General features: G+C 40.3%; 1 protein-coding gene across 15 annotated transcripts in view; it reads left to right on the forward strand.

Moving 5' to 3' along the window:
* The window catches only part of VTI1A (vesicle transport through interaction with t-SNAREs 1A), a 379,768-nt gene that overhangs the window by 248,064 nt on the left and 104,400 nt on the right, over window positions 1-27,304 (forward strand). For 2 of the 15 annotated variants that reach the window (XR_015155793.1, XR_015155794.1), the window contains one exon: window positions 18,170-18,277. The exons of 8 other annotated variants lie outside the window; for them this stretch is intronic. Coding sequence is in view for 5 of the 7 variants with exons in the window: in XM_086379054.1 (XP_086235180.1) it covers window positions 10,400-10,439 (40 nt within the window). In the remaining 2 variants the exon portion in view is untranslated. Of the gene's footprint in view, window positions 1-1,174; window positions 1,497-10,399; window positions 10,502-15,643; window positions 17,286-18,169; window positions 18,278-27,304 lie in introns of those variants that run through there. 5 more of the 15 variants (XM_086379056.1, XM_086379061.1, XM_086379070.1 and 2 more) reach the window with 4 other exon arrangements.

Raw genomic sequence — 27,304 nt, forward strand, 5'->3', positions numbered from 1 at the left:
CTGCCAGCATTGATAGCAAACTCTGATTTTTGTCTACTTTGATTCTTTTTAAAATTACATTCAGGGTTGTGTATTCCCATTTTAACACGAGATGATTCATTTGCTTTAGAAAGGAAACTTCCAGCAGCATTGTAGATACATAAGCTGATATATGTAGCAAATAATGTCAGAGAAACTTGAAAGCTGGTCTCTATCACATTGTACTGTCAGTATCTGAGTCCCTGTCCTCTAGAGCAGTGTTCTAGATATTTAAAAATTGAAAAAAAAAAAAAAAAAAACAGAATCCTAGTAAAGACACAGATGTAGAGAACAAATGTATGGAACCCAGGGCAAAAGGCGAGGAGGAATTGGGACACTGGAATTGACACTTGTACGCTACTAATACTGTGTATAAAGTAGATAACTAATGAGAACCTACTGTAGAGAACGGGGAACTCTACCCCATGCTCTGTGGTGGCCTAAACGGGAAGGAAATCCAAAGAAGGGTGATATATGTATGCGTAGAGCTGACTCACTTTGCTGTATGGTAGAAACTAATACAACATTGTAAAGTAACTGTAGTCCAATAAAAAGTAATAATTAAAACAGAATCCTAGCTATAGCATGGTGCCCTAGATGGAGTAGTCACCCCAAGTCAGTGACCAGGTGGTTTATCAAGCCTCGGGATTAGTCTAATATGCCGGTGACTCTCCCAACACTGAACACTGTCTCAGCACACCAGGCATGTCTTCTAGTCTGCTTGTTGCCTTCCTACACAAGGAGCGTTACGCCAGTTTTTGCTTACTGTAGCAGAACACCACTAAGTTTATTGAAAACTACAGATGTAAATTCTTTGTAATGAAACCAAGACGGGGAAAAATAAGTCTAACTTTAGTTTTTTTTTCCCCCCTAAGTTTAATCATTTATTGTGTTCGGTTAAAACAACACAGAACTATTGCTTAGCAACACTGGATTAGGCAGAAAATAATTTAAGCTCCCAAATGAGAAACATTTGTAATCGAATATGCTCTAACACTTGCTTTACCACATGGCTTAACACCCTTTTGCTCACACATGGTTAAACACATGTTTGAACTGGTGTTTTAACACCCGTCTCACACATCTTTACGCCCTTTGTTCACATATGCTTAAACACATGCTCTGACACTCTCTGTGCTCTCACTGTTGAACACAGGCAGAGTATTGTCTTGGATCGCCTTTTCTAAAGTTTCATTGGTTCAGAGCGTTCAGCCAAAGACGCGTGTCCAGTAAAGTCACAGCTCTTTCTACAAGATGACGTCCACTGCTGTGTGCCTTCAGTCTGTCTGGAGCAGAGAATCCTCCCGGAGGTCACCGTGGCTACGGCCCTTCATATCTACCACACCCCCAAGTGATGGCCTTTTCGAGTATTTCAGCCCAAGTGTGTGACCTGTCACAAAAGTATTGGTTTTCACCCTGGCCTGTCTACTTGTATTTTTCCCAAACTACTACACTCTAAAGTCTTATTCAGAGACAAATGTGGAATTGAGCTGGGTTTTTTTTCTCTCTCTCTCTTACATCTTACTTGGCAACTTCAGCAAAGCTGAAAATATATGTACAGAAGTGTGGTATTTGTGTTACAGAAATCTGAATATAATTGGGAAAAGTGTGGCCTCGCCTTGCTCACCTGAGTCTGATTTCCGGGGTCCCCTCTTTTTGTTTCTGTGGCGTCTGCCATCCTCTCAGGCAAGGTGACTGCTTCCTCTTCACTTTGACCTGCTAGATGGTGCCATTGGTGGGTTCACAAAAGGTTGGCTCTTCTCCTAAGGGAATAGGATTCTATGCGTGACGGTGGTTTAGAGTGTGGTTTCTGAGCCAGACTGCTAGAGTTCAAATCAGCGCGTTTCCACATCTGAAAAATGGGAATAACAATACCTACTTTACTGAGCTGTTGTAAGGATTAAATGATACAGTGTTTATAAATCACTCAGTGTCCAGCATGTAAGAAGTGCCCCCAAATTACTATTTAATTACTCTTAATTCAAGTAAAATAAGTGACAATAACCTAAGTCTAAACAGTGCTCTGAGCTTCGCTGGTGGCTCAGTGGTAAAGAATCCACCTGCCAACGCAGGAGAGGCAGGTTCAATCCCAGGGTCGGGAAGATCCCCTTGAGAAGAAGGAAATGACAAGCCACCGCAGTATTCTTGCCTGGAAATTCCATGGACAGAGGAGCTTGGTGGACTGTAGTCAATGGGGTTGCAAAAAGTCCAACACAGCTTAGCAACTAAACAATAACCGCAACAACAAGCCCTGCCTGCAGGTTATAAACTCTGTTTTACCCATATCTTTCCACATCGCCATTGAGACGGATGTAAGCATATCCCCGTTCCACAGAGACGCAAACCAAGAACAAATACCTTAAGAACTCTGCCAGAAGTTGCATAGCCAGCAAGTGGTAAGCTTGGCTGTTGACTGCCAGTCCCTTATCTAAAAACAGCGTTTTCCCTACAATGTTACAAAACCAAATCCCGTTAGGTGTACACAGAATTACCAGAAATATCTCTCCCCATCCCAGAGCTTACGGAGGAGGAAAGATATTGACGAATGAAAAGTAACTTCCATTTGCTGAGAAATATGAGTTATGAGTCAGCCTGTACTAGGCACTTTTTAGTAAATTGTCTCTCTTCATCTTTAGAGCAACCAATATGACAGCTGAGGAAACTAAGGTCTAAGAAGTGTAATGAACATACCCAGAGTCAGGAACTAATAAGTAACAGAACTAGAATTTGAACACAAGCCTAATTCCAAATAAAACCAATACTTTTTAGTCATTACTCATATTGGCTTTCAACCAACAACAATAAATGAGTTCATAGACAAATAACAGCTATAGTATAAGTCAATTTTGAATGAAGTATGTTCTTCCCTAATAATTCCTAATTATGCTGATTATGTGGGATTGTTTCTTTTTTTTAACATTATAGAATGGATAAACATAGCAAGAAATAAAAGTTATGGCTGCTGTATGAAAGCATCTGTAAATTAAATCCACATTTAGTCTGTACCCCCCACTTTGATGAAATGCAGGCCTGTCTAATCTTCATGGAACTGTTCCTTTATAGGTGCGTGCTAACTCGCTTTCAGTTCAGTTCAGTCGCTCAGTCATGTCCAACTCTTTGCGACCCCATGAATCACAGCACGCCAGGCCTCCCTGTCCATCACCAACTCCCGGAGTTCACGCAAACTCATGTCTGTCAAGTCGGTGATGCCATCCAGCCATCTCATCCTCTGTCATCCCCTTCTCCTCCTGCCCCCAATCCCTCCCAGCAACAGAGTCTTTTCCAATGAGTCAACTCTTCACAAGAGGTGGCCAAAGTATTGGAGTTTCAGCTTTAGCATCAATCCTTCCAGTGAACACCCAGGACTGATCTCCTTTAGAATGGACTGGTTGAATCTCCTTGCAGTCCAAGGGACTCTCAAGAGTCTTCTCCAACACCACAGTTCAAAAGCATCAATTCTTCAGTGCTCAGCTTTCTTCACAGTCCAACTCTCACATCCATACATGACCACTGGAAAAACCATAGCCTTGACTAGACAGACCTTTGTTGGCAAAGTAATGTCTCTGCTTTTGAATATGCTATCTAGGTTGGTCATAACTTTCCTTCCAAGGAGTAAGTGTCCTTTAATTTCATGGCTGCAGTCACCATCTGCAGTGATTTTGGAGCCCCCAAAAATAAAGTCTGACACTGTTTCCCCATCTATTTCCCATGAAGTGATGGGACCAGATGCCATGATCTTAGTTTTCTGAATGTTCAGCTTTAAGCCAACTTTTTCACTCTCCTCTTTTACTTTCATCAAGAGGCTTTTTAGTTCCTCTTCACTTTCTGCTATAAGGGTGGTGTCATCTGCATATCTGAGGTTATTGATATTTCTCCCAGCAATCTTGATTCCAGCTTGTGCTTCTTCCAGACCAGCATTTCTCATGATGTACTCTGCATATAAGTTAAATAAGCAGGGTGACAATATACAGCCTTGACGTACTCCTTTTCTTACTTGGAACCAGTCTGTTATTCCACGTCCAGTTCTAACTGTTGCTTCCTGACCTGCATATAGGTTTCTCAAGAGCTTTAGTTGTGTCCAAGTCTTTGCGACTCTGTGGACTGTAGCCTGCCAGGCTCCTCTGTCCAAGGGATTCTCCAGGCAAGAACACTGGAAAGGTTACATTTCCTTCTCCAGGGGATTTTCCTGACCTAGGGATTGAACCCACCTCTCTTTATGTCTTCTGCATTGGCAGGTGGGTTCTTTACCACTGGTGCAACCTAGGAAGCCCTTTTACAGGTAACTTGTGCTAACAGTTATCTGAACAAAAGAATAATTTAAATTCTATGGATTTTTTAAAATTCTATGGTCTAAAGGAATTTCATTGGATGGTAAATTATTTGAAAATAAACTCTACTTCATTGACTGGATTCTTGTTGTTGTTCGGTTGCTAAGTCATGTCCGACTCTTTCCAACCCCATGGACTGCAGCATGCCAGGCTTCCCTGTCCTTCACTATCTCCAGGGTTTGTGCAAATTCATGTCCATTGAGTCAGTGATGCTATCTAACCATCTTATCCTCTGACGCCCCCTTCTTTTGCCTTCAATCTTTCCAAGCATCAGGGTCTTTTCCAGTGAGTCAGCTCTTCACATCAGGGGGCCAGAGTACTGGAGCTTCAGCTTCAACGTCAGTCCTTCCAGTGACTGGATCCTAGAAGGTCAGTGTTTAGGCAAAAAGAATGTCAGTGTTGGCATAAAGAATGCCAACCTTGAGTTTGGTGAATTGGAAGGGCAGTTTTCATAGTCACATGTTAATAAACTCAAGGTATCACTTTAAAGATGACTTAAAGGTGACTGCAATCCTTGAGCTAACTTTCCATGTTAAACTAGTTTGGACCCAGATGCAGAGACTAACGATCAGATCATTTAAACACAGAATAAGACCAGCCACGAATAGTAACACTTGGATGCCTGACTCATAGATGTGAGCAAGAATTAGTAATTACTTTGAATGGCTGAAAGATCCCAGAGGAAAATTTGGGAAACTCTTCATTCCCTTTTGCCCTGTACACAGAATTCTTAGTACAAATACCTGGCAACATCAAAATACAGGTGCAGATTTGGAATATCTAAAGCCTCACTTTGGTTTCTTTGTTTTTCAACTGAATCTCATTCTATTGAGGTTCAAGATCAAATACTTGCATTTTAATGTAACATTTGCCAAATTTCCAAACCTCTAAGCACAAAATCCTCAACCCTCCTTTCTTTGCTTGCCTGGAAATCTAGGTAGCACTGAGCCAAGAGTAGGAGTTATGAAGTGAGATTACACTTGATTAGGAACAAAAAAAGTCCTATGTCCAGAAATGCAGATGTGCACAGCAGTCCTAGGGGAATGTTGGTATTTGATCTCCTCGTCTTAAAGGTTCATGTTCCCAAGGTTAAGAGATGCAGAGAGCCAACTTTTATTTGTAACTAATGCTGAAATTACTCTGGAGATTCTAGAAGTATTACATTACAAATCACTCAGCTTTGGAAATCCTACAACTCGTGAGTTACAAATATCATTGTGTGAGAGAAAGGGGCAATAAGTGAAGGACAGCATTCATAAGCTTAATTTATACCATAGCAGCATGATCATGAATATGCTGTATGAGAGTTTTCTTCTCAGTGAGAAAAAGAAAAGAGAGCCTAGGAAGTCCATGAGTCAAGACCCAGCTAAAAAAACCAGGAAGTAAAGGCCTCCTTGTCTAGGGGAATCTGAGTGGGGGAGGGGGAGCCACAGTCAACGGGCTGCAATATCCTCCTTTTTCTAATATCTAACTTCATGACCTGGATCAGGTTGCTTATTTATTGAGTAAGGCTTCCATTTGCGTAAAAGGTAAAGTGTAGGTATTTACAAAATAATATGTTTTAACAAGCTTGGCACCAATGGCCATCTGTGAAAGAGATAACATATAACAGTTCGCCTCAAGAGGGGAACTTCAGTGGAACCAAATTCAGTATTAAAATCAAGAATAGTTAGAGACATTTATATATCACACAGTTGCCTGGGTGTTTGGTTTTTTTTTTTAACCTTAATAAACCGTTTTCCTGTAATAGGCACTTGGCATTATCTGGTGTTAACTAATTGGACTTCCTTTTTGGCTTGACCTTTCTTATTTTAAACTAGATGGTGATCTAGTTCTTTGTATTTTCAATGACTTTAAGCCCAATGACAAAGAAAAGATAGATAAATCTGTATCTTGGTTACAGGAGTAAAGTATTATACGCAAAATTATACCTGTTTCACTTTTCACCAATGGAATCTACTACTGGATGTGTGTGTGTGTGTATGTTTCACTGTGAGGTTAATCTGCCCTTGCCATGAAACATTTTAATAATTAAATCCACTTAAGTCATCACACTTTGAGAAACATTTTTAGAGTGATTCTAAGGCATGACCTTAAAAAGAGAGCTAGAATTTGGAATATAGTGCATAATTTATATAATTTTTGGCTTACCCGGTGGCACTAGTGGTAAAGAATCCACCTGCCAGTACAGGAGACACAAGAGACATGGGTTCAGTCCCTAAGTCAGGGAGATCCCCTGGAGGAGAGCGTGGCAACCCACTCCAGTATTCTCACCTGGACAATACCATGGACAGAGGATCCTGGCAGGCTACAGTCTATGGGGTCACAAAGTGTCAGACACGACTGAGCAACTGAGCACATACATACACATATATAACTGATGTACAACAAGTAAATGTATGATAGATTTTAAGTGAACAGAATATACATAATATTTCAGAAATGAAACACCCCACACATATCACCTACCTTACACTAATAAATGCAAATTCAGGTTGTACCATCTGAACAGCTACTACTTCACTCATCCTCACTAATGATATTTTTCAGATCTTGGATTTTGATAGATGCACTGTGGAATGTAGAAATAATCATCATTTAGGTAACTGAAAAGGAGCTTGCCAAAACTGATATAATGAATGTTATTTAAGATGTTCTGTCAAAATCCTTTCCAATTAGTGTTGAGGTCTTGAAGGGCCAGACTTGGCTTTTTATTAATATGTTCAGTTTATTAATGTATTTTTGATATATGCATAGCGTGACTATCTAAAACATCTCATGATATTGCATAATTATGGTGCTTTTAATTTGTTGTACCCAAGTTTATTCTCCAGTCTTATTTAAAATTCAAAATTACTTCATAGTTTCATAACTAATAACTCATTAGGAAGCTGTGCCAGGTACTTAAGGTTACCTCTAAGACAATGCATATTTAACAATAAACTAGAGAAGTTCTTGACTACTTGACTGTCATTGACCAGTTTAAATATTTAAAGTTATCATCTGACCCTTTGTCTAACCACTTTTAGAAAATGAAACGGTTTGTGTATAAAACATAGAAAAGGGAAGTCCTTTCACAGTCTTTTCTAAAATGAAGAAAACTAGCTATCAGTAATCAAAAACTTAGATAACACTTACATATGTGTATGTGTGTGTATATATATATATGTATATGTATATGATACTATGCTGACCATGTATTATTTTTAGATTAAAGGACCCATTGTTTCTTTTTCTTTTTTCTTGTTATTTTTTGATAAGACATAGACATTTAAGCATGTCCTTCTACTGTGATCGGATTCAGATTTGTTGTCAGTCACCTTAATAATTTTGCATTCCTATCTGTCTCTCTGTTATATCTTAAAAAAGACAGCATTTGACTTGTCTCTGTTCCCCTCCAAATGATGAGAAATTGAGCATAGTTAAAAATGATAACGGTTCAACTCCTTGCTTATTGAGGTGTGTCCTATCTACATTATTTAGACCTTGTCTCGAAATCTAATAGGTAGCTGAATGATAATTAAAAATAATCCAGCATAATGCTTTGCTTATAGTGGTGTGATTTAACTAATGTTTATTCAGTATCTGTGTGATAAAAATAGTTCTAGGTTCAGTAGGGACGCAAATCTGGGTGATGTGGAAGATACTTCATATAAGTCAATGAGGTAATCAAGGTCTCTCTTCTGATGCTGTCTTGTTTAGCATTCTTAGATTCAGGAGGACAGCCCTTCTATCTAATTTAAATGAAAAGAGATTTGTTACAGTGTGTATAGAGTCCTTGGGGAAAATGGTAAAATTCTTTTAAATGCTTCAGGCCAGCAGAAGAGACCAATCAGACTCTCCTGGGACTGCTCACTGCTGCAGTCTTACACCAAGTGGCACCCAGGCTTTAGGAACCCAATTCCATAGTCCCTTCCAGAACTTTCCCAGAAGAACCAAATGCAACCCCCTTCCCTACACACACACACTCTTAGAGAAGTGCCTGTTAGTTCCCATGCAAGTTCCTCGTTGTTCCCATCCCATTGCCAAGTCTTGCACAGGCATCTGCCTTGCAGAACCTAGGCAATGTCTGAAAACTGGTTGCAAGAGAATCTCGAAAATGTAGTTCTTAGGTTTCTAGCCTTCATAGTCAAAGAAAGCGGTTAGAAGGGATCCGAAAGTGTATGGAATGAGCCAGATGTAGTTCTTAGGTTTCTAGCCTTCACAGTCATAGAAAGCTGTTAGAAGGGATCTGAAAGTGTATGGAATGAACCAGTGCTCAGTACCCCTCAGGCATGTTCTGAAATAGTGATTCTCCAGCTGTGTTCCAAGGAATCCTAAAATTTTGCTTATGTACCTGAAGGTTGCCAAGGAGGAAGAGAAGACTAGATAGGCAGGACTCCTATCTAGAGCAGCTCCAGAGTAATCTGGTCATCTGTTGGGGATTTCTATAGTCCTTTGAAAAAAGTTTTTTCTGAAAAAATAAGGTTTTCCCCCCGCCCAAGTTTTGAAACTGCTGCTGCCCCCAAATACAGGCAGACCTCAGAGATAATGTAGGTTTGATTCTAGACCACCACAATAAAGAGACTCACGTGAATTTTTTGGTTTCCCAGTGCATATAAAAATTATGTTTACACTATTCTGTAGTCTCTTCAGTGTGCATTAGCATCATGTCTTTAAAAAAATGTACATACATAATTTAAAAATGCTTTATTGCTTAAACTTGCTAACCATCATCTGAGCCTTCAGCAAGTCATAATGGTAACCGCAAAGATCACTAATCGCAGTTCTCCTTAACAAATATAAAAATAATGAAAAAGCTTGAAATATCACAGGAATTGCCAAAATGGGACACAGACATGAATGAAGTGAGTAAATGCTGTTGGAAAATGGTACCAATAGACTTTTTTGCCACAAATCTTCAAATTGTAAAAAAAAGACAGTATCTGTGAAGCCCCCAGATGAGGTCTACCTGTATGCCTCAGTCTTCTGTCTACTGCTTTTCCTGTTAGGCAGGGCATCACAAATATAGTCTAGCATTTCTTTCCATCACAGTTCTATTTAACAGACCACCCGCACTTTCTTAGACAGTGAAAGTGAAATTGAAAGCCTCTCCGTTGTGTCCGACTCTTTGTGACCCCATGGTCTATACAGTCCATGGAATGCTCCAGTCCAGAATACTGGAGTGGGTAGCCTTTCCCTTCTCCAGGGGATCTTCCCAACCCAGGGATCAAACCCAGGTCTCCCGCATTGCAGGCAGATTCTTTACCAGCTAAGCCACCAGGGAAGCCCTTCTTAGACAATATTTGAAAATAATTACAAATTACACTCTTTTCTCCCGTGTCTCATTAGGAGAAGGGCTGCTCACAGGCCCATTCATATTAGGGTTTTTAATGTGAATTCACCACCGCCTGAGAACATCTCAGAACATCTCAGCTGTGGAGGGCTATTCAGTCCGCATAGCCGTAGGGATGAAGAGACTGGACACTTTTAATTACTCCTCGGCTACTTTGTCTCATTGACTTCAAAAACAAAATTAGCAGTAATAGGAGACAGTGGTTCCATGGGTTAAATTAATCAACGTGTGCTAATTAAAGAACCGTTGAGCCTCTGCCATTCCTGCCTGTTTTAGCTGGTAGAGAGCTCTTAGTCAGTCTTCCCAACTCTGGTCTCTGTACTTTGAATATTTTGTCATTCGAATTGAAGGGAGACAATCTCTGGCTTAAATGGAAGAGAGACAGAGCTATTCACATATATTGGCCTTCATGAAGGGATTTTTTAAATCATCTTTTTCTTTTTTTTAACAGTACATTCCTGTTGGTTATCTCTTTTAAATATAGCAGTATGTGCATGTCAGACCCAAACTTGGAAGCGTTTCTCTCTCCTGTTTCCCTCCAGGACATCACCCCAACCCCATACTGCTGATACATTCGGCTTTTTTCCCTCTAAACTATAACTGTTTGCTTTACAACTGGTAAGCCCTAAAGAAACCTTGACTTTTGATACCAAGCCCCTGCTTCTCCGTCTTTCCTGGGTTTTCAGAATAGCCTAACTTCACCTCTGCTTTCATGCAGCATCCATACCCAAACCCTGTCTGCCGTCCCAGAAGCATAAGCTGCTGCTGCTGCTGCTGCTAAGTCACTTCAGTCGTGTCCGACTCTGTGCGACCCCACAGACTCCCCTGTCCCTGGGATTCTCCAGGCAAGAACACTGGAGTGGGTTGCCATTTCCTTCTCCAACAGACCAGCCGCCTAGCATTTCTTTAAAGCGTCAGAAATTTTTATTCCTGTACACAAGGCGCTGTTTGCTCTGTTGTTCTCACTTGCTTAAAATAGACTTCAGAAGATTTTGGTTTTGTTCTTTCCTATATTTTCTTATATTTAAAAAACGGTGAGTTTATTGAAGTATTTGTAATACAAAAACAGAGAAGAACCTACATATTTTTAAAATATTAATTTTAAAATATTTAAAATATTAATTTCATATTTATTGTTGCATGTCCTGACACTTCCAAAAGGTATAAAGGACATATAAAATAAAACTCATTGTCTACTGTACCATTGCTAACATTCGAGAATGGATTCTCCCTGCCTTTTTTGTGTATATTTTTGGTAGTATTGTTTAGTCACTCAGTTGTGTCCAACTCTTTGCAACCCAGTGGACAATAGCCCACCAGGCTCCTCTGTCCATGGGATTTTCCCAGGCAGGAATACTGGAGTGGGTTGCCATTTTCCTTCTCCAGGGGATCTTCCCAACCCAGGGATTGAACCCACATATCTTGCATTAGCAGGCAGGTTCTTTACACTGAGCCACCTGGGAAGCCCATACATATTTTGCCTACAAACAATTGAATATATTATTGGCATTTTAAGTTTCTGAAACCCATCTGTGGTTTACTGTTACTCCAAATAAAAAATGTTGTCGTCCTCATTTGGTAGATGCTGTATTTTAACATAAAGAATATAAAATCTGCCAGAATTACTTGTCTCAGATTTAGCTTATAAACGTGTGTTTGGTTCACATTTTTGCCTTTTCATTTTTTCTACTGTCGGCTGTAAAACATCAGGTCAGAATTAGCTGCTGTAGTACTGGCTGCACTTTATTAAGTGTATGAAGGAATTTTTCTACTCTGTTCCCAGCACAGTTTATTTAGGTAAAAGGTTAGTAACATTCTTTGCCCCAAAGAAAGTTTTTTTTTTCTTTCTTGCCCATGAAGACAGTTCTTCAAGAGGTTAAACATGAAGAACCATTCTCTCTCATATAAACAGATCTATCCTTCCACTGTTTTAAGCTGGGTTTATAAGATACATAATCTCACATACAAATTAAAATAGTTCTATAGTGTGCGTGTAGGGTATGTGTCTTACTTTGGGTTTGCCAACATACAAAAGAATCTAGAAACGTTTGTATTTTTTGAAAGACTGGGCCTCTGCCATACTCTGATATGCAAAATCCATAGTTTATGCTTGGATGTATTTAAATAAATCGAATAACAGGTCTAGGTAAACAGGTTACATTGATTACGAGAGTGAATGTGAGCTTGAGAATACTTGTGTTAATGCCTCATTTTTTTTCAAGTAAGACCCTGTGCATTCCTTACAGAGAGGACTATTTTCCTGAAAGTGATAAAAATGCAAACACTCATCTCTAATGTTTTATGTCATGTCAACTACCTCTTTGATAGGATTCTTTGTTTTGGTTATTTTCCTTACCAGTGATAAGATAAGATCTAAAGGATGTATTCTGCATACTGATCGAAGCATTCCACAGTACTTTTGCCAGAAAAGTCCCTGAATATTCCAAGTAAGAATTAAAGAAAAATTTTGCATGACATGGCATATTTAAAATATTTCCACTATTCAGTGGCCTAGTTTTTGATGGTCGAATGCACTAATAAGTGCTATTCATCATATTTATACAAAAATTATGTTGTGTGTGTGTATGTGTGTATATATATAAGTATGTATTCATTTTGTAGCCTTTCCCAGTTAGCAGTTTAATGTTTCTTACACAGTTTCTCTCATGGAAATGCAAAGAGCAATTCTGAGTTTGTGGGTAGAAATCCAGAGCTAGCAAGTGTGTGCTGTCCCCATGGGTATCCCTGGTGGCTCAGATGGTAAAAAAAAAAAATCTGCTGGCAATGCAGGAGACCCGGCTTCAATCCCTGGGTCAGGAAGATCCCCTGGAGGAGGGAATGAATACCCACTCCAGTATTCTTGCCTGGAGAATCCCATGGACAGAGGAGCCTGGCAGGCTATAGTCCATGGGGTCACAAAAAGTCAGACACAACTGAACAATAACACAACTTTCACTTTCATGGTTTCTAAACTATGGGCTTGTTGGCCCTCAAATTTCTCTAGTAAGTTTTATTTGAAATTAACCTTGGAGGAGGGGAGCAGACAGGTAGATGAGAGGATCCCCATCATTCCTGATCAGACCGTATACATCTCATATATGACTCTTGAAAACACTGGACACAGATACCTACACGTAGAAAGTGCTCTGTAACTATAGGCCCATGAGAATTTTTAACCCCTGACCTCAAGCTGCCAATTCTCCTGCAGTTAACGTCCTTAAGTTTTATTTATTTAGTGATATTGTGAAGTAAGTTTGGAAATCGCTGGTGGCTTATATAAAAGCATGGACTGACCTATCTTAGTTATGTCGTTAAGCAATACCTGAAGAGAGAAGTCAGTTCCAAGTTGAGGTTCACTCTCAGCTCATGCCGTTGCCTGTTGGTTATTTTTTCCAGATCAGCAAGACTCTTACCTTGAAGAGTCTTGAGCCCTCCACCTGAGCTCTGTTTCCAGAACTTTCCTCAGCTTTGTTAGTCTGTCCCTTGTTGTTCTTCTCTGTGTATGAAAACGGTGACCTTGGTTTTGGAATAATATTACACTGTAAATCAAATTCTGCCTCAAAAGAACTCTTCCACAATTTTCTGCATTCCTGAACAGGTTACCAAATGTCACAATTCAGTAAGGCCAATTATTAGATTTTCATTTAATGGGCAGTTTTAATGTTCTCAGAGAATCTGAATAGTAATAGCGTTTTAAACTACTGCATTCCATTTAAAGACTCACAACGAGTTCTTCTCTCTTTGAGTGTACCTTGTTATATTTTTGGGTATCATTTAAATTCAGGCTCCCAATCTGTAGGAAAAATCAATGAGTTAATGAATAACCTCATTTTTAAAACTTTTCAAATATTTTATCCTAATTATAAGGCATATCTAGTGACATTAATTTGATGAAATCCCAAATCATCAGATTGTGCAGAATAGCCCTTACCAAGGAGTAATTTAAGGCATTTTCAGTTTAACAAATGTACTGGTTTTTAGGACCAGATCATGGCTTTGCTTACTGTGAGAAAAACTTCCTACTGTTAAGGTTTGAGGTCCATGTCAGTATAGGTCAAACTTTGTGCTTTTTTTAATCTCATAGTTATGTTTGTTTACCATGTTTTATTTAACCTGTTAAATGGGAAGCTTTCCTGCTATAAATAATAATCACCCCTGATGTATAGAGCAAATTCTTCTTGGTAAATCGCTCCCACGTGCACTGTCCACCAGTTTAGTGAGCTTCAAGGTTACTGTCGGGCCCTACAGTGAGTAAACGGCCAAGCCAAGTCCAAGACCAGTGACCATCCACACACAACTGGTGTGCTTCGTATAAACCACATCATATCCTGTGGGGAATAAGCCAGCAAAGTGATGGCTGTTTAAGTCAGTTATTCTCTGCCGTGTTGTTCGTGGCTCATAGGCTGTCCTCTGGGACAGCAACAGAAAATGCATTCTCTGTAGAGATCGAGCCTACAGTTTGTGAGAAACCCACACAGTAGGCGTCATCTCAGTCCTTCCTACTATCCAGACGCCTATGTGGTTCTCTGTTTTAATCCCTGTCCCTCTTTATCCTCATCAATTCTGTGTCCATTCTCCAGCTGAAGATATTTCTGATATTTACTCTCATGGAAGTAGAAATCACTTATAAGCCTCAGTTGATCAATCCTCCCAGCTGCCCGGTAAGATAAGTCTAGAGTAGGTAACACAAGCCCCTCACTACTCCTTCAACATTTGAATGAGTCACCGAATTAGTAACCAAACCTAAATCTCCTAGTTAGGCTGCTTCTCTGTTCTTGACCTACCACCAGCCAGAAAGTGGTGGGTATTATGTTATATTCAGCTGGTCAGTGAGTAACTTAAATGTATTCTTGCATATTTCCTTTGATGGGACCAATACAGAAGCAACATGTATCTTTGGTAAAAGCTCACAGACTGTGGAGTTACAAAAATCAAAGTCTTTCTGGAAATGTTCATCTTCTTAATAATTCATCTGCTAGACCCACAAAAGGACTCAATATCTGTGGACTAAATTATATAAATCCAGCCAAAGGTAATAATCCAAAGGGGAAGAAAAGAAAAAGAATAAATGGGGGGAGAGGAGAAACTGAGTAGAGAGGCACTTCCCCTCCTAAAGAAGCTGTGCTTCGTGCAACACTTGGCCTATAAAGAAAGTCTGGCATCAGGACAGACTTGCCCCACCCCAGGTTTCCACTCATATTTCACTTCCACCCCTCTACCGCCCCAAACATGAACCAATTTGCTTCTGCTGCTGACGGAGGCTGGTGTTGGGTCAGGGCATCACGACTGCATAGCATCTCATTGTGCTGCATGCAGATTTAATGGATTCAGACCATCAGGATGTGCTCTCCTGTTCTGGTTTTTAAATTTGGAGTGACAGATGTTGAGCACCTGTAAACTTGAGTGGAGCAAAAGGTGCACCTAAGGTGAAGAGGCCTCTACAACCAGACCCAGATTGCGAGGTACACCCTCTAGTCAACTCAGGAGTTCCACTGAACGCCTATCTCCTGTTCCTGATATAGGACCCATGTCCTACCTCCAGGAGCCTCTTTCCATGTTTCCCTGTCTACCTGACCTCACCTGGAACGGCCCCCACTGCACATCCCATTCTTAACCTCTGGGTTTGGAGGCTGGGCTCCTGGTCCACATGGATGGCCCCTTCCTCTCAAGCCCCTTTCTCTGTCTCACCACTGTGCGGCACTGGCCAGCCCAGTAGAAAATTAGTACTCACTCGCTACTTAAGCCTCTTAGGAATCCAGAAACCAGGACTTTCCTCCTCAGCCTCAGAACTGGAGAACCTTGCGTATGATTTCTTCGTCATTATTGTCATGATTGCTGTTGTCATCATAATTGCCATTTTTTTGAAGAGCACCGAAATGCTAAGTGCTGTATAATCATTATCTCATTTCATTTCACCCTCAGAGCAAACCTGTAAGGGAGGCATTATTATTTTCTTTTACAGATGAGGAAACTGAGGCTTAGCAAAGTTCAGTCACTTGCTCAAAGTCATACAACTATCAAGTCTCAGCCAGAATTGCAGCCAGTCACGTCCATCAGCCTTACGAGCTCAGCTCTCCTTGTCCGAAACCTGATACCAGCTGGGTTCTCATCCTGCAGTCAGCCTCCAAAGAACCCAAGTAACTACATGTGGTCAAAGTGAAACCTCTGTTTACAGATCAGACTATGCTTCTGTTAGCGTGTTTTATTTAGAGTATCAGTGGTGCTTTCAGTGATAAGCTAAGAGTTTTAAGAAAATACCTAAGCCTATTTACCATCTCCTTTCACCTTAAATGGGGGGGGGGGGAAATGCTACAGTAGCCTCGAACAACTCATATTCATATGCCAAAGTTGGCATAGGAAGTGATTTCCCAAGAGGTTGCTACCCTAAGACCAGAGGCAAAAATGGCAGAAAAAGTCTTTGGCGCTCTCCACGTCCCTTGGTGCCCAACTCTTTCCCTCCATTCCTCCCACCCCAGCACTTTTGGTCACTTCTGATGGTCTGATTCTCCTCACTGTGACCCCACCTGGTTCAATCTGTCCCATAAATGTAATCCCCAGTGAAAACGGCCCATGAGAGACAGTCTCCTGGAAGAGCCCTCTGAGGAAGGGAAATCACACAAGACTTCATCCTGGGACATGACCAAGTTTTATAGGAGTAGAAATGGAAACTGTTAATACTGTGATTTTTTTTTTCTGGTTACACAGGTGGCATGTGGACTCCCAGATCCCCAACCAGGGATCAAACCTATGCCCCCTGCATTGGGAACATGGAGTTTTAACCACTAGACCACTAGTGACAGTTAATATTATTACTATTAATAATAATAATAGTTATTATTATTACTCTGGACTTTTACCTCTGCTTCGACAGCCCCCTGTTTTTCATGCTCTGTTGGATCTCTGACCAAATTCCTCGTCATTCTGTGTCTTTCCCCTGCTTCACTTGTCTTCATAGAACATATCACTGCCTGGAATTGCATTATATACTTCTTGGTTTATTAGCATCTCTTTACATCTATAGAAAGTAAGCTCCATGAGAGCAGGAACTTTGCTTTGCTTGCTGCTGTAACCCTAGCATCTGCAAGAGGGTTTGGCACATAGTAGCTGCTGAATAAATATTTATCAAATGAAAGGATCAGCCCCTTTTCATGCATCTTCTGAGTAGGGCAGCTTTTACTTTTTAGCCCAGTTTTTGTCCAAAAGAACAAATTTAAGTAGCCATGAAACTTGTGATTTTGCTGTAATTATTGCTTGAGAGGAGGTGAATTTTTTTTCTTTAAAAGGCCAATTTCAACTTGACATACAGAAAACAGTTAAGTAAAATACTAGCTTAGGTGGGGCTCAGGTGCAGTAAAGTCAGGAAAATGGTATCTGAGTGTCGGGCAAACACTATGAGATCAGAAAACACTGATCTAACAAAATTCACTGTTATATCAGTGGATATCCTTCACATGAGTAAAAAATTGTATTGATCCACACAATTCATGTGAGCCAGCTTCTTCAGCCTCACGTCATGTGCACTGTGTACACGGTTCTCTTAGAATTATCTTTGATGTTGGGAATTATAAGTAATGTGCATAAAATTAAATCCAAACCACATCCCCATTTGAGTCTAAATGCTTACTCTTTTAAGATGTGCCCGTGACTTTAAAGTTTTAAAGATGTACCTGTGATTTTAAAGGATTAAACCCCAGGCATGTATTTTTTTTTTTAATAATTTTTTTTTAACCTTTTGGGTTCCATGATACCTGGTAATTTAGCATGTAATGATGGGGTAGGATCAAGAATATTCAAGAATAAATTGTACCATATTGTTAGTTCTCCCTAATCTTACAAAAATGAATAACTGCAAATTACTGTATTTTTAATTTCCTTTGAAAGTGAAAAGTGAAAGTCACCCAGTCCTATCTGACTCTTTGCAACCCCATGGACTATACAGTTCATGGAATTCTCCAGGCGCCAGAATACTGGAGTGGGTAACCTTTCCCTTCTCCAGGGGATCTTTCCAACCCGGGGATCAAACCCAGGTCTCCCACATTGCAGGTGGATTCTTTACCAGCTGAGCCACAATGTCTCTTGAATCTCACAACAAAAAAAAAGAAGGTATATATACTAATGGCTAATTTCAATGCTAAAAGGGCAGGGAGGGCTTGGCAGATACTTCCCAAGTAAACCAAATTAGCCTACCTATCATTATGATTCTTTTTTAAAACACAGCATTTTATGGAAAATGTTTTCCATATGTTTTCGTGGTTCCAGGTTTCAGGGAGCTTCTGTGTGAAAATCTTTGCAAATGAAATTATAAAATTAGGACTAATGGATTGAGATTGGGTAGATGATTGGACAGGGGGACATAAATAGTGGGGCTGAAACTCTCTTGTAAATAAAAAATATTGGTTTCCATATTTTAAGAAAAAAATCTCATGCTCTCCGTCTAGACCCCTAGACCTGTAGTCGGTGAGTCTGTGAACTTCTGTTTCCCTGCCAGATACTTGTTCCTGGCTGGAAGACACTTTGTGATATTTGTTTGATGACACACACCTGCTGGGTAGATGAAAAGCTCCTGCTCCTGAGGATGACCCACTTCAAGGGCACAGTAAGCTTCTGAGAACTTTGTCAGGTTGTCCTTAAATCATTTGAGCCCATCTTGATATCACCTGTTGAACATATCTAAGTGCGTTTGCAGGCTTGTTGGAGGCAGAGTCGCTAACCCCAGGGAAGAGATTTCAGAGTCAATAATGGCTTTGTGAGTGTCCTGAGACAGGGAAGACACACTGCTTGACCCAACCCGCCTCTGGCATGTGAAGTGTGGCTCTCGGCAGTCAGGATGGGATTGGCCCAGGCACCTGGCTCCATGGAGTGGACCATCCGGAAGGGGGGATCTTAGAGGAATCCATGTAAGTGTGGTCCAAGGTACAGAGATGGGCCAGATGGGAGAAGGAGGGAGAATGAGGGTCCAAGGTGAGCGAAAGGACCGTGAGAGAAATTCGGATGAAGTGTTTCCCTGGGAATTCACGGCACAGAGAGAGATATCCCGTTGAGATTAGGGAAGAGTATAGGATGTTTCAAAACCATTTGGTGACAATGTCACCAAATACATTCTTTGAAGCCAAATTGGCTTTACACATTCATCTCCGCATACATTTATTGAGCACCAGCTACTGTGACAAGGCAGGCCTTAGGCAGTACAAGATACAAATCTAAGTTATTAATATCTATCTCTTAGCATGGTGAAAAAACATACCTACACAGGAGTATAATTGTAAGTTTAAATAGGACAGTAGAGGTACACAAGGAATTCTTTGCTCTGTCGGGCTTCCTGGAGTTGGCGATGCCTGGCCTGAATTCTACAGAGTGAGTGCAAGTTAACCAAAGAAGAGAAAAGAGACTTGGAGGAATTAAAACGATATGTTGTGCTCAGAAACAACAAGCTTTCTCGTTTTACTGAATACTGAAAAAGGCAAAGCAGGATCAGTGGGTACCTTGAAGGGCCTAGAACTTCCTTCCCATCTCACCAGCCCCTTGCCACCACTGCCTGAGTAAGTGGACAGCCCTTGCCACACAAATGCAGCTTCAGAGCAAGTTCCCTCCTGCCCCTTGCTGCCCTAAGCGCCTCTGTATGGAAAATCCAGAAATTCCATGAAAGGGGGTCATGGACCTACTTCTGAGAAGCTTAAGCTCCGAATCATGAGTGAGTTGGGATATTACTTGATTTAGAGTTAGTTACTTTTATCTGCGTTGTCAAGAGGTAATGATTTGAAATCCTTGGCTCCAAATGCCCTATGCCTTCGGTATTATTTGTGATATGAGTCTCCTTTCAGGTCTCTTGCCCTCCTCTTCTGGTTGTATTGCTGTGTAATGAACCAAAATGTAATGGCTTAGAATAACAATCATCATCTCTCAAGATTTCTGTGGGTCAGGATTTGAGGAGCAGCCTGGCTGGTTGTTCTGGCTCAGTGTCTCCCATGAGGTTGTCTTCAGATGGAGCCTGTAGCTGAAATAGTTGGAAAGAGAGGATGGAGGAGTAGCTAGAGACTGGCTAGGACTTCCTCCTGTTATCTCTTTACCAATCTGGAGGTTTTTCCACGTAGACTGTCTACATAAGCTAGTCTGGGCTTCTTTACAGCATGGCAGCCTCAGGCTTGCCACCTCAGACCCCCCAAAATGAGTTTAAGAGCAAGGCTGCATGACCTTTATTACCCCTGGTCTAGGAAGGTGGCTCAGTGGTAAGGAATCTCCCTGCCAGTTCAGGAGACACAGGAGACATGGATTTGATCCCTGGTTTGGGAAATCCTCTGGAGGAAGATATGGCAACCCACTCCAGTATCTTTGCCTGGAAAATTCCATGGACAAAGGAGCCTGGCAAGCTACAGTCCAGGGGGTCTCAAAGAGTTGGACACGACTGAATGATTGAGCATCACTCACTCAGGAAGTCACACAGTGTCACCCTGCTGCATTTTATTCCTCCAGACAGTCACAAGGGCCCACCACGTTCCCATGGGAAGGGAAGTAGACCCCCACCCCTTGATGCAGGAGCGGCGTGGTTGGGGAAAATCAGTGAGATGGAAATATTTTGTAGCCAATGTTAGAAAATATGATGTGCCACACACCCTTCAAAACATTTCCTTCTGCTCATGCAATCCTTTAAATTACTTAAATATTATCAATAATTTACTTGTCATGCTATTACCCAAAAGCTTTCTTGTTCCCTTTCCACACCAAGATCGAAGGCTTCAGTGCACACACACAAACCAAAATACTTCCATTGTCTACATGAGAGTCAGTCACTCTAGTGTATGGCATTCCTTTCAAAATGATAACACTTTATAAGCATATGTCCTATTGCCCCATCTTCAAAGATGCTATACTTCAATTGGACACTGTTTTTTTTTTAATTGAAGTATAGTTTATTTACAATGTTGTGTTGGTTTCTTGGGTGCAGTGAAGCAATTCAGTTATATATCTTTTTTATTCTTTTCATTATGGTTTATTATATGATATTGAATATAGTTCCTTGTGCTATATAGTAGGACCTTGTTGTTTATCCACTGTATGTATAATAGTTTGCATCTGCTAATCCCAAACTCCCAATCCATCCCTCGCCACCTCCCCACCCACCTCGGCGCCCACAAGTTTGTTCTCTGTGTCTGCGTGTCTGTTTCATAAATAGTTCATTTGCGTCATGTTCTAGAGTCCACATATAAGTGATATCAAATGGCATTTGTCTTCTCTTTCTGACTTCACTTCACTTAGTATGATCATCTCTAGGACCATCCATGTTGCTGCAAATGACATCATTTCATTCCTTCTAATCAGAGACAGTTAAATCCAAATATGTTCGTATCTTTCCCTGAGAGGCTCTTTTTTATGTTACTACAGCAAACCAGAGCCTCAGGAGTAAATGACTTCCAGTCTCTCCTTATTTGCCATTCCCTGGGTGCGCTAATGGCGCTCATGACAGGGTTGGTCAGTAGCATTTTGTGAAGTAACGTTAGCCTGTTCTTGGTAGGAAATCTTCTGATGTAAAGTTAAACTATTGGTGTAAATTTTACATTTTTGTATAAGTACTATTGCAAGTATGCTATTTATTAAGGACTTTTAGTTTTTATACATACATAGTGAACAGAAGTTGAGTTCTTCAAATGTTTTCTGTTAAAACTGGGTTAGAGGGGATTTTTCACCCTTGGACAACCTAGAAAAGAATTATAGCTCTATTTTAAAATCCCTTCTAGTTCAAGAGTTATCCAAGCAAATGGTGTTGACCAAGGTGTTTGAATACACCCGTAATAATAATGCTAGCCTTTCATAAAGCTAAGTAATCAGGAATAATGCTAAAAATAAGAAGACAGTCATTTATTTACTCTGTTTGGCATTGTTAGTACTAATAATGCATTTCAACACAGTGGAATTGCTAGATAATGCTTTTGTGACTTTTATGCAGGTTATTGTTATTTAAATGAACAGTCGACTGCACTGTAATGAAGAAATGCAAGCTTTCCCAACTCAGTTATCAACCAGGATTCTAGGAAAATGAGAATTCGTGTCTGCCTTCATTCACAGAGCAAACTGGAGGTCACTGTTTTCAATATGAACCTTTTTTTAGCGTTTCAACAATGAATAATTAGGAGCTGCTGCTTCTGAAATTACCTGTATTCACTGTAGAGAAGGGAAGACTTTTATCTTCCACGATGAAATACATTTTCTCATTCAAATTTCATCATTCTTTTTTTAAATGGCATTTTACACCGCTGAGTCAATCCTGGGTAGCATAAAATAAAAGAAATACATTTCGTGTGCTGCTATAGCCTTGTTTATTCAATTTACTTCCTTAAATTTCAGCTCTGCCTTGAAAAATGATCCAAATGCAAAAATGGGCTTAAAGCAGTTGAACATATAAAGCAATTATCCACGTGGAATACTATTATACAAACACGTGTTCTTTGCACTTTAATTTAAATTGAATTGATCTTTGATCCTTATAATTTAAAGATCAGGGGCTTCTATTGAGTTTTTAACAGCTTTAAGATACAGTTTACATAGTCTACAATTCAGCCATTTAAAGTGCACGATTGAATGGTTTTTAGTATATTCACCAAGTTGTGCAGGCATCACTGCAGTCAATTGTAGAACATTTTCATCACCCCAAAATGAAATCTGGTACCCATTAGCAGTCACTCCCCAATTCCCACTAGCCCCTTACAACCAGTAATCAACTTTCTGTCTCTATGAATTTGCCTATTCTGGACATTTCATATAAATGAAATCATGTAATATGTGATCTTTTGCTCCTGGCTTCTTTCACTTAGCATAAGCTTTTCAAGTTTCATCTGTTGTAGCCTGTATTAGTCCTTCTTATCTTTTTGTTGCCTACTAATATTACAGATTTTATTTATCCATTTATTAATTGGTGAACATCTAGGTCGTTTCTACTCTTTTGGGTGTTACAACTAACACTGCTGTAAACAGTCACATCAGGTTTTTCTTGGACGTATGTTTTCATTTCTGCTGGCTGCATACTTAGGAGTAGAACTGCTGGGTCGTATGGTAACTCTATGTTTAACTTTTTGAAAAAGTGCCAAACTGTTTTCTAAAGTAACTGGACTGTTTTACATTTCCACCGGCAATGTATCGGGGTTCCAATTTCTTCACATCCTCGCCAACACTTGTTATTGTCTGTCTTTTTGATTATAATTATCCCGGTGGATGTGAGGTACTGTCTCTTTGTGGTTTTGATTTGCATTTCCCGGTGTGGCTAAGATGTTGAGCATTTTTTTAATGTGTTTATTGGCCATTTGTATTTCTTCTTTGGAGAAATACCTGTTTCAATTGAGTATTTTAAAATTCTGTTACCTCAGGAATGTGGCTAGGAGAACTAAGTTGGAAACAAATATATCTTTCTAAATGGAATAATTTTCAAAACAGATTTAAAATTGAACACATTGTTTTTACAATTGTAGTATCTTTGGATTATACAAGAATTGAACTGCTTTCAGGAATCAGTTTACTTCTGAAACTATTTTCAATTTGATTAGCAATATGTCAGATCTTCATGGTCCCAGAGTCATACCTAGAAAATAGCTTAAAGATCTGTTTGTCCAATTAACTCATTTTACAAATTAGGTAACTGAGAGCCTGAAAAACGAAATATGTGGGTCATACAGAATTAAAGATAGACAGAGCTCTATTCAGGTGGAATCCAGAGAACTGAATGTCTCTACTTAATGTAGAGAAAATAATGCATTTTTCAAATGGGTTCTCAGTGATTAATAAAAAAAAATAATGATGAAGTGCTCTGCAGTTAGAATCCACAGTATTTATTGTTGGGTACTTAACACACACTATTTTATTTTAACCTCATAATAGCACATGTAAGATTGATATTATTTTTCTGTCCCATTGTGTATAAGGGAGCAGGTTAGCTAACTTGTTGAATGGTGCCTACATAGTAGGTGGCAAACTCTAACCCAGACCTTCTGATTCCAAGTCCATAGTTTTGTTTCCTCCAGTCTTCACAAAAAGACAGCATTGACACATTGTTACCCATGCCATCTTGCAAGCCTTTTGCTGACAAAAGTAATTTTGAATCACTGACACAAGTAACCGATAGGTGGCACCATGGAGCATAATTTACCTTCATTGATGTAGTTATTAAGCAGCACTAATATACCTAACTTTGGAAATAAAATCTAAGTTTCAGGTCACAGAAGAATTATTTGAATATAAATATATTATGTATATATAATATATATAGTACATTAAAAGATCTACTAATATAATAACATGTTTCTAGAGTTCTTTTCAATTTCAAAGAGCTCCCAGGTGGTAAAGAATCCACCTGCCAATGCAGGAGATACAGGTTCAGTCTCTGGGTTGGGAAGATCCCCTGAAGAAGGAAATGGTAACCCACTCCATCATTCTTGCCTGGGAAATCCCATGGACAGAGGAACCTGGCAGGCTACAGTCCATGGGGTCGCAAAGAGTCAGACATAACTGAGCAACTGAGCACACACACAGAATTCAATTACAAAGCATCTGACTTACACTTTTGATTTGATGTTTACAACTATGTGGTTAAGTTTTTCATTGTCCTTGTTTTTATGGATTTGTCATGTTTATGATGACACTAAGGCCTGAAGGACTTGCATTAGTTGCTGTAGTCATAATGTCTCCGTCAGAGCTACATGCCAGATGCAAGTCTCTTGGCTCCTGTGTAGGCCTGTGTTCCCTCCAGTGTACCATGCTGCGCCTTAATGATGTGCTGAAGGACACTCATTTGAAAGAAGAGGAGACTTTATGCCATTATTCCAGACAACAACAGAGCTCTGAAAAAGGAGAAGTTATAGGGAGGCAATTTTGAGGCCATATAAAGAAGACTTGATCTGCCCAACAATGAAATGTGTTGTCTTGTGGAGGAGTGAGGTCTCTTGTCATTGAACTGTTCAAGCTAGAGCTGGATGACCATCTGGGAGGATGCTCTAAGAGGGATCTGCAGTGTGTGTGTGTGTGTGTGTGTGTGTATATATGTGTGTGGTATTGTTGTCAAGAGAAATGAGGAGGCACTCACAGTCCCTTCCAACTATGAGATTGTGGATCTTTGTTGTTACTTAAGAGAATAAGCTGGTTTAAGGAGTCCTTTGTATCCTTACTGAAGAAAGAGACTGACTGGAAAACTCCTGTCTGTACAGTTTTCTGTTTAACAGAGAGTAACCAAATTTATCAGCTTGAATTACTAGTTTCCAAACAGAACAGCACTTCCCATCTGTTTATAGACACTCTGCACAACAAAGGTCCCATATTCAAAGAAGTTTAAATATGAGCCTTTAGTATGATATTGTCCTTTGTGACTATCGAAGAGGAAGAAAATGTGCGGCAGTGTCGACTGCATCTTTTATTTTGGCAAAGCTGTTCAGAAGCGCATCTGTCAGTCTCACCCAGGGATTCCTAGCCCTGGCTGCACATGAGAATCACCTGGGGAGCTTTTTAAACACACCAATGACCAGGCTCCACCCCAGACCACATGAATCTAAATCTCTTAAGGACGGGTTCCCAGCGTCAGTGTTTTTTAACAGCTGTCCAGATGATTCTTCTATGAAACCAGGGTTAAGATGAACTAAAGCATAAACTCAGCAAACTCTGGACATTTGCTTTGTCATTTTGGCCACTCTTTGGAACTCAAATTATCCATTCAGAACCGAAGTTCGTAAGTTTTAGCTCATGTGGCTAAATTAGTCAAAACTAACGTGGCTAATGTGGGTAGAGGCAGCATCTCACAGTAGTTCACACCACTGCTCTAGAGCCAGAAAGCCTGACTTTTTCCACTTACTAGTTCTTGATTTTGGGCAGGTTATTTTCATGTCTCTGTACCTCAGTTTCTTCATTTGTAAATGGAGATTACAATGCTACTCATATGATAAAAACTAAGATAAAGACCTGAAAGAAAATAAAAGCTTGGCATATTATGACATTACAATCGTCATCATCATCGTTGTTTTGCTGCTGTTACTAGTAGTAGCTGTAGAGTAATGCTCCTGGCATAGGAGCTAAGCTCCTATTGAGAAAACAGTCTGTTCCGTACAAGGCTGCAAACAGGACTGACCTTACTTGAAAACTAAAGACTCTTTTCAGCTACTCTAGCAAGAGTGTACTCCCTCAGATTCAGAACTTTCCAATGAAGTGGAATGTTTTGCATCAAGCTTTTTGCAAGAAGCCAAAGCTTGAGCCAGGCAACCTCCCACAGCTCTCTCCAGCTCTTTATTCTGCATGAAGAATAGGCCAGAGCTCTGCCAGCCAGGAGCCTGGGCTGAAGGGTGATATTGGGCCCCCGCTGGATAACCGGGAGGGCCACGAAGCACTGTGTATGGCAGGCTGACCTCCCGAATCCTCTGGGTAATCTCCAGTTTCCAGCCGCCACCCTGCTGAACCGTGGGACCTACGGTCCAGAAAGCATGGTTGCTATTCAATAGGAAGCAGCGGCTCCAAACTCCAGCATCCGTGGCTAATCGTGCAAAAAAGTAAATACAATTAGGGTGTGTGGGACAGCCTCAGAGAAAAATTGAAGTGCACAATTAGGCCTAGTTTCTGTTTAATTTTCAGTTGAAGAAATAACTGAGGTGGCTCTAGTCATTGAGGGTACAGTAGCAGGAGTCCCTGACTCTCTTGGTTGAGGACAAGTGTAGACATTTCATGGATATTACAGGTTCTCTAGCACACACTTTCCATGAGACAGCCTCCAACTGCAATTGTGGAGATTGGTGGAATATTCCTAGGAGGAGCTCAAAGGATTGTAAAGCTGAATAACATCTTTGTCTCGAGAACTTATGTGAGAAACTGGTTTTTTTTTTTTTTCCTCCCTTTTCTCCTATAAGCATTTTGTGGCTCACCATTGCAGACACTGCATATCTTTGTAGCCCACAAAGTCCCCATGTTAATAGTTGTTTGCTAGTTGTGGTCACTTAATTGAAAAAAGCTGGCATGGAGATATTACAGGTCCCAATAGGTCATTTTTGTATCAAGTATGGTGTTATTACCTTTAACTAAACCCTCTCCAAATCCAAATTTATTACAGTTCTTTAAATGCATTAATAACATACAAGAGGATAGAGAGCTGGAGACAAGATGTGTGTGGCCTCAAATATGCCAGTCATCTACAGTTCTGAGGGTTGCTTGCCATGGCATATTGCCAGTGGTGCATGATAGAATCCCAGATGGCATGGTTCCGTGGGTACTCATTTTGGATTTGCTCTGGGAATGAGGTTAAAGAGGATGCTAGGCAATGGCTGGAGTTCTCTTCCTTGCCTCTCCCAGAGTAGATCCTGAAAGCCTCCATCCCCTCCCACCAATCAGACAGCTGCCCCAGCCTCTCTTGGGGACTGTGGACTCAGCGCAATTGCTGCCGCCGATGAGTTCCCAGGCATCTAGTTACCCAGTTCTGCAGAGGCCAGGAAGACTGAACTCCCTGGTGTGACCTGTGCTTGGCCTCCTCAGACCCTAGGGCTCAGGCAAGTGTGGTGGGCATGAATTCAAAGACTCAATAGATAAGGGTTGTGTTTTTCATCAGCTTGCCTGTCATAACTTGCTTTATTTTCTGGGAGAGTCTCTCTCTTAAAAAAAAAAAAAATCATTT

Source organism: Bos grunniens, chromosome 26 (genome assembly GCF_055505025.1).
Source record: "Bos grunniens cultivar Pamir isolate PY7600 chromosome 26, Bosgru_T2T1.0, whole genome shotgun sequence".
Taxonomy (NCBI): domain Eukaryota; kingdom Metazoa; phylum Chordata; class Mammalia; order Artiodactyla; family Bovidae; genus Bos; species Bos grunniens.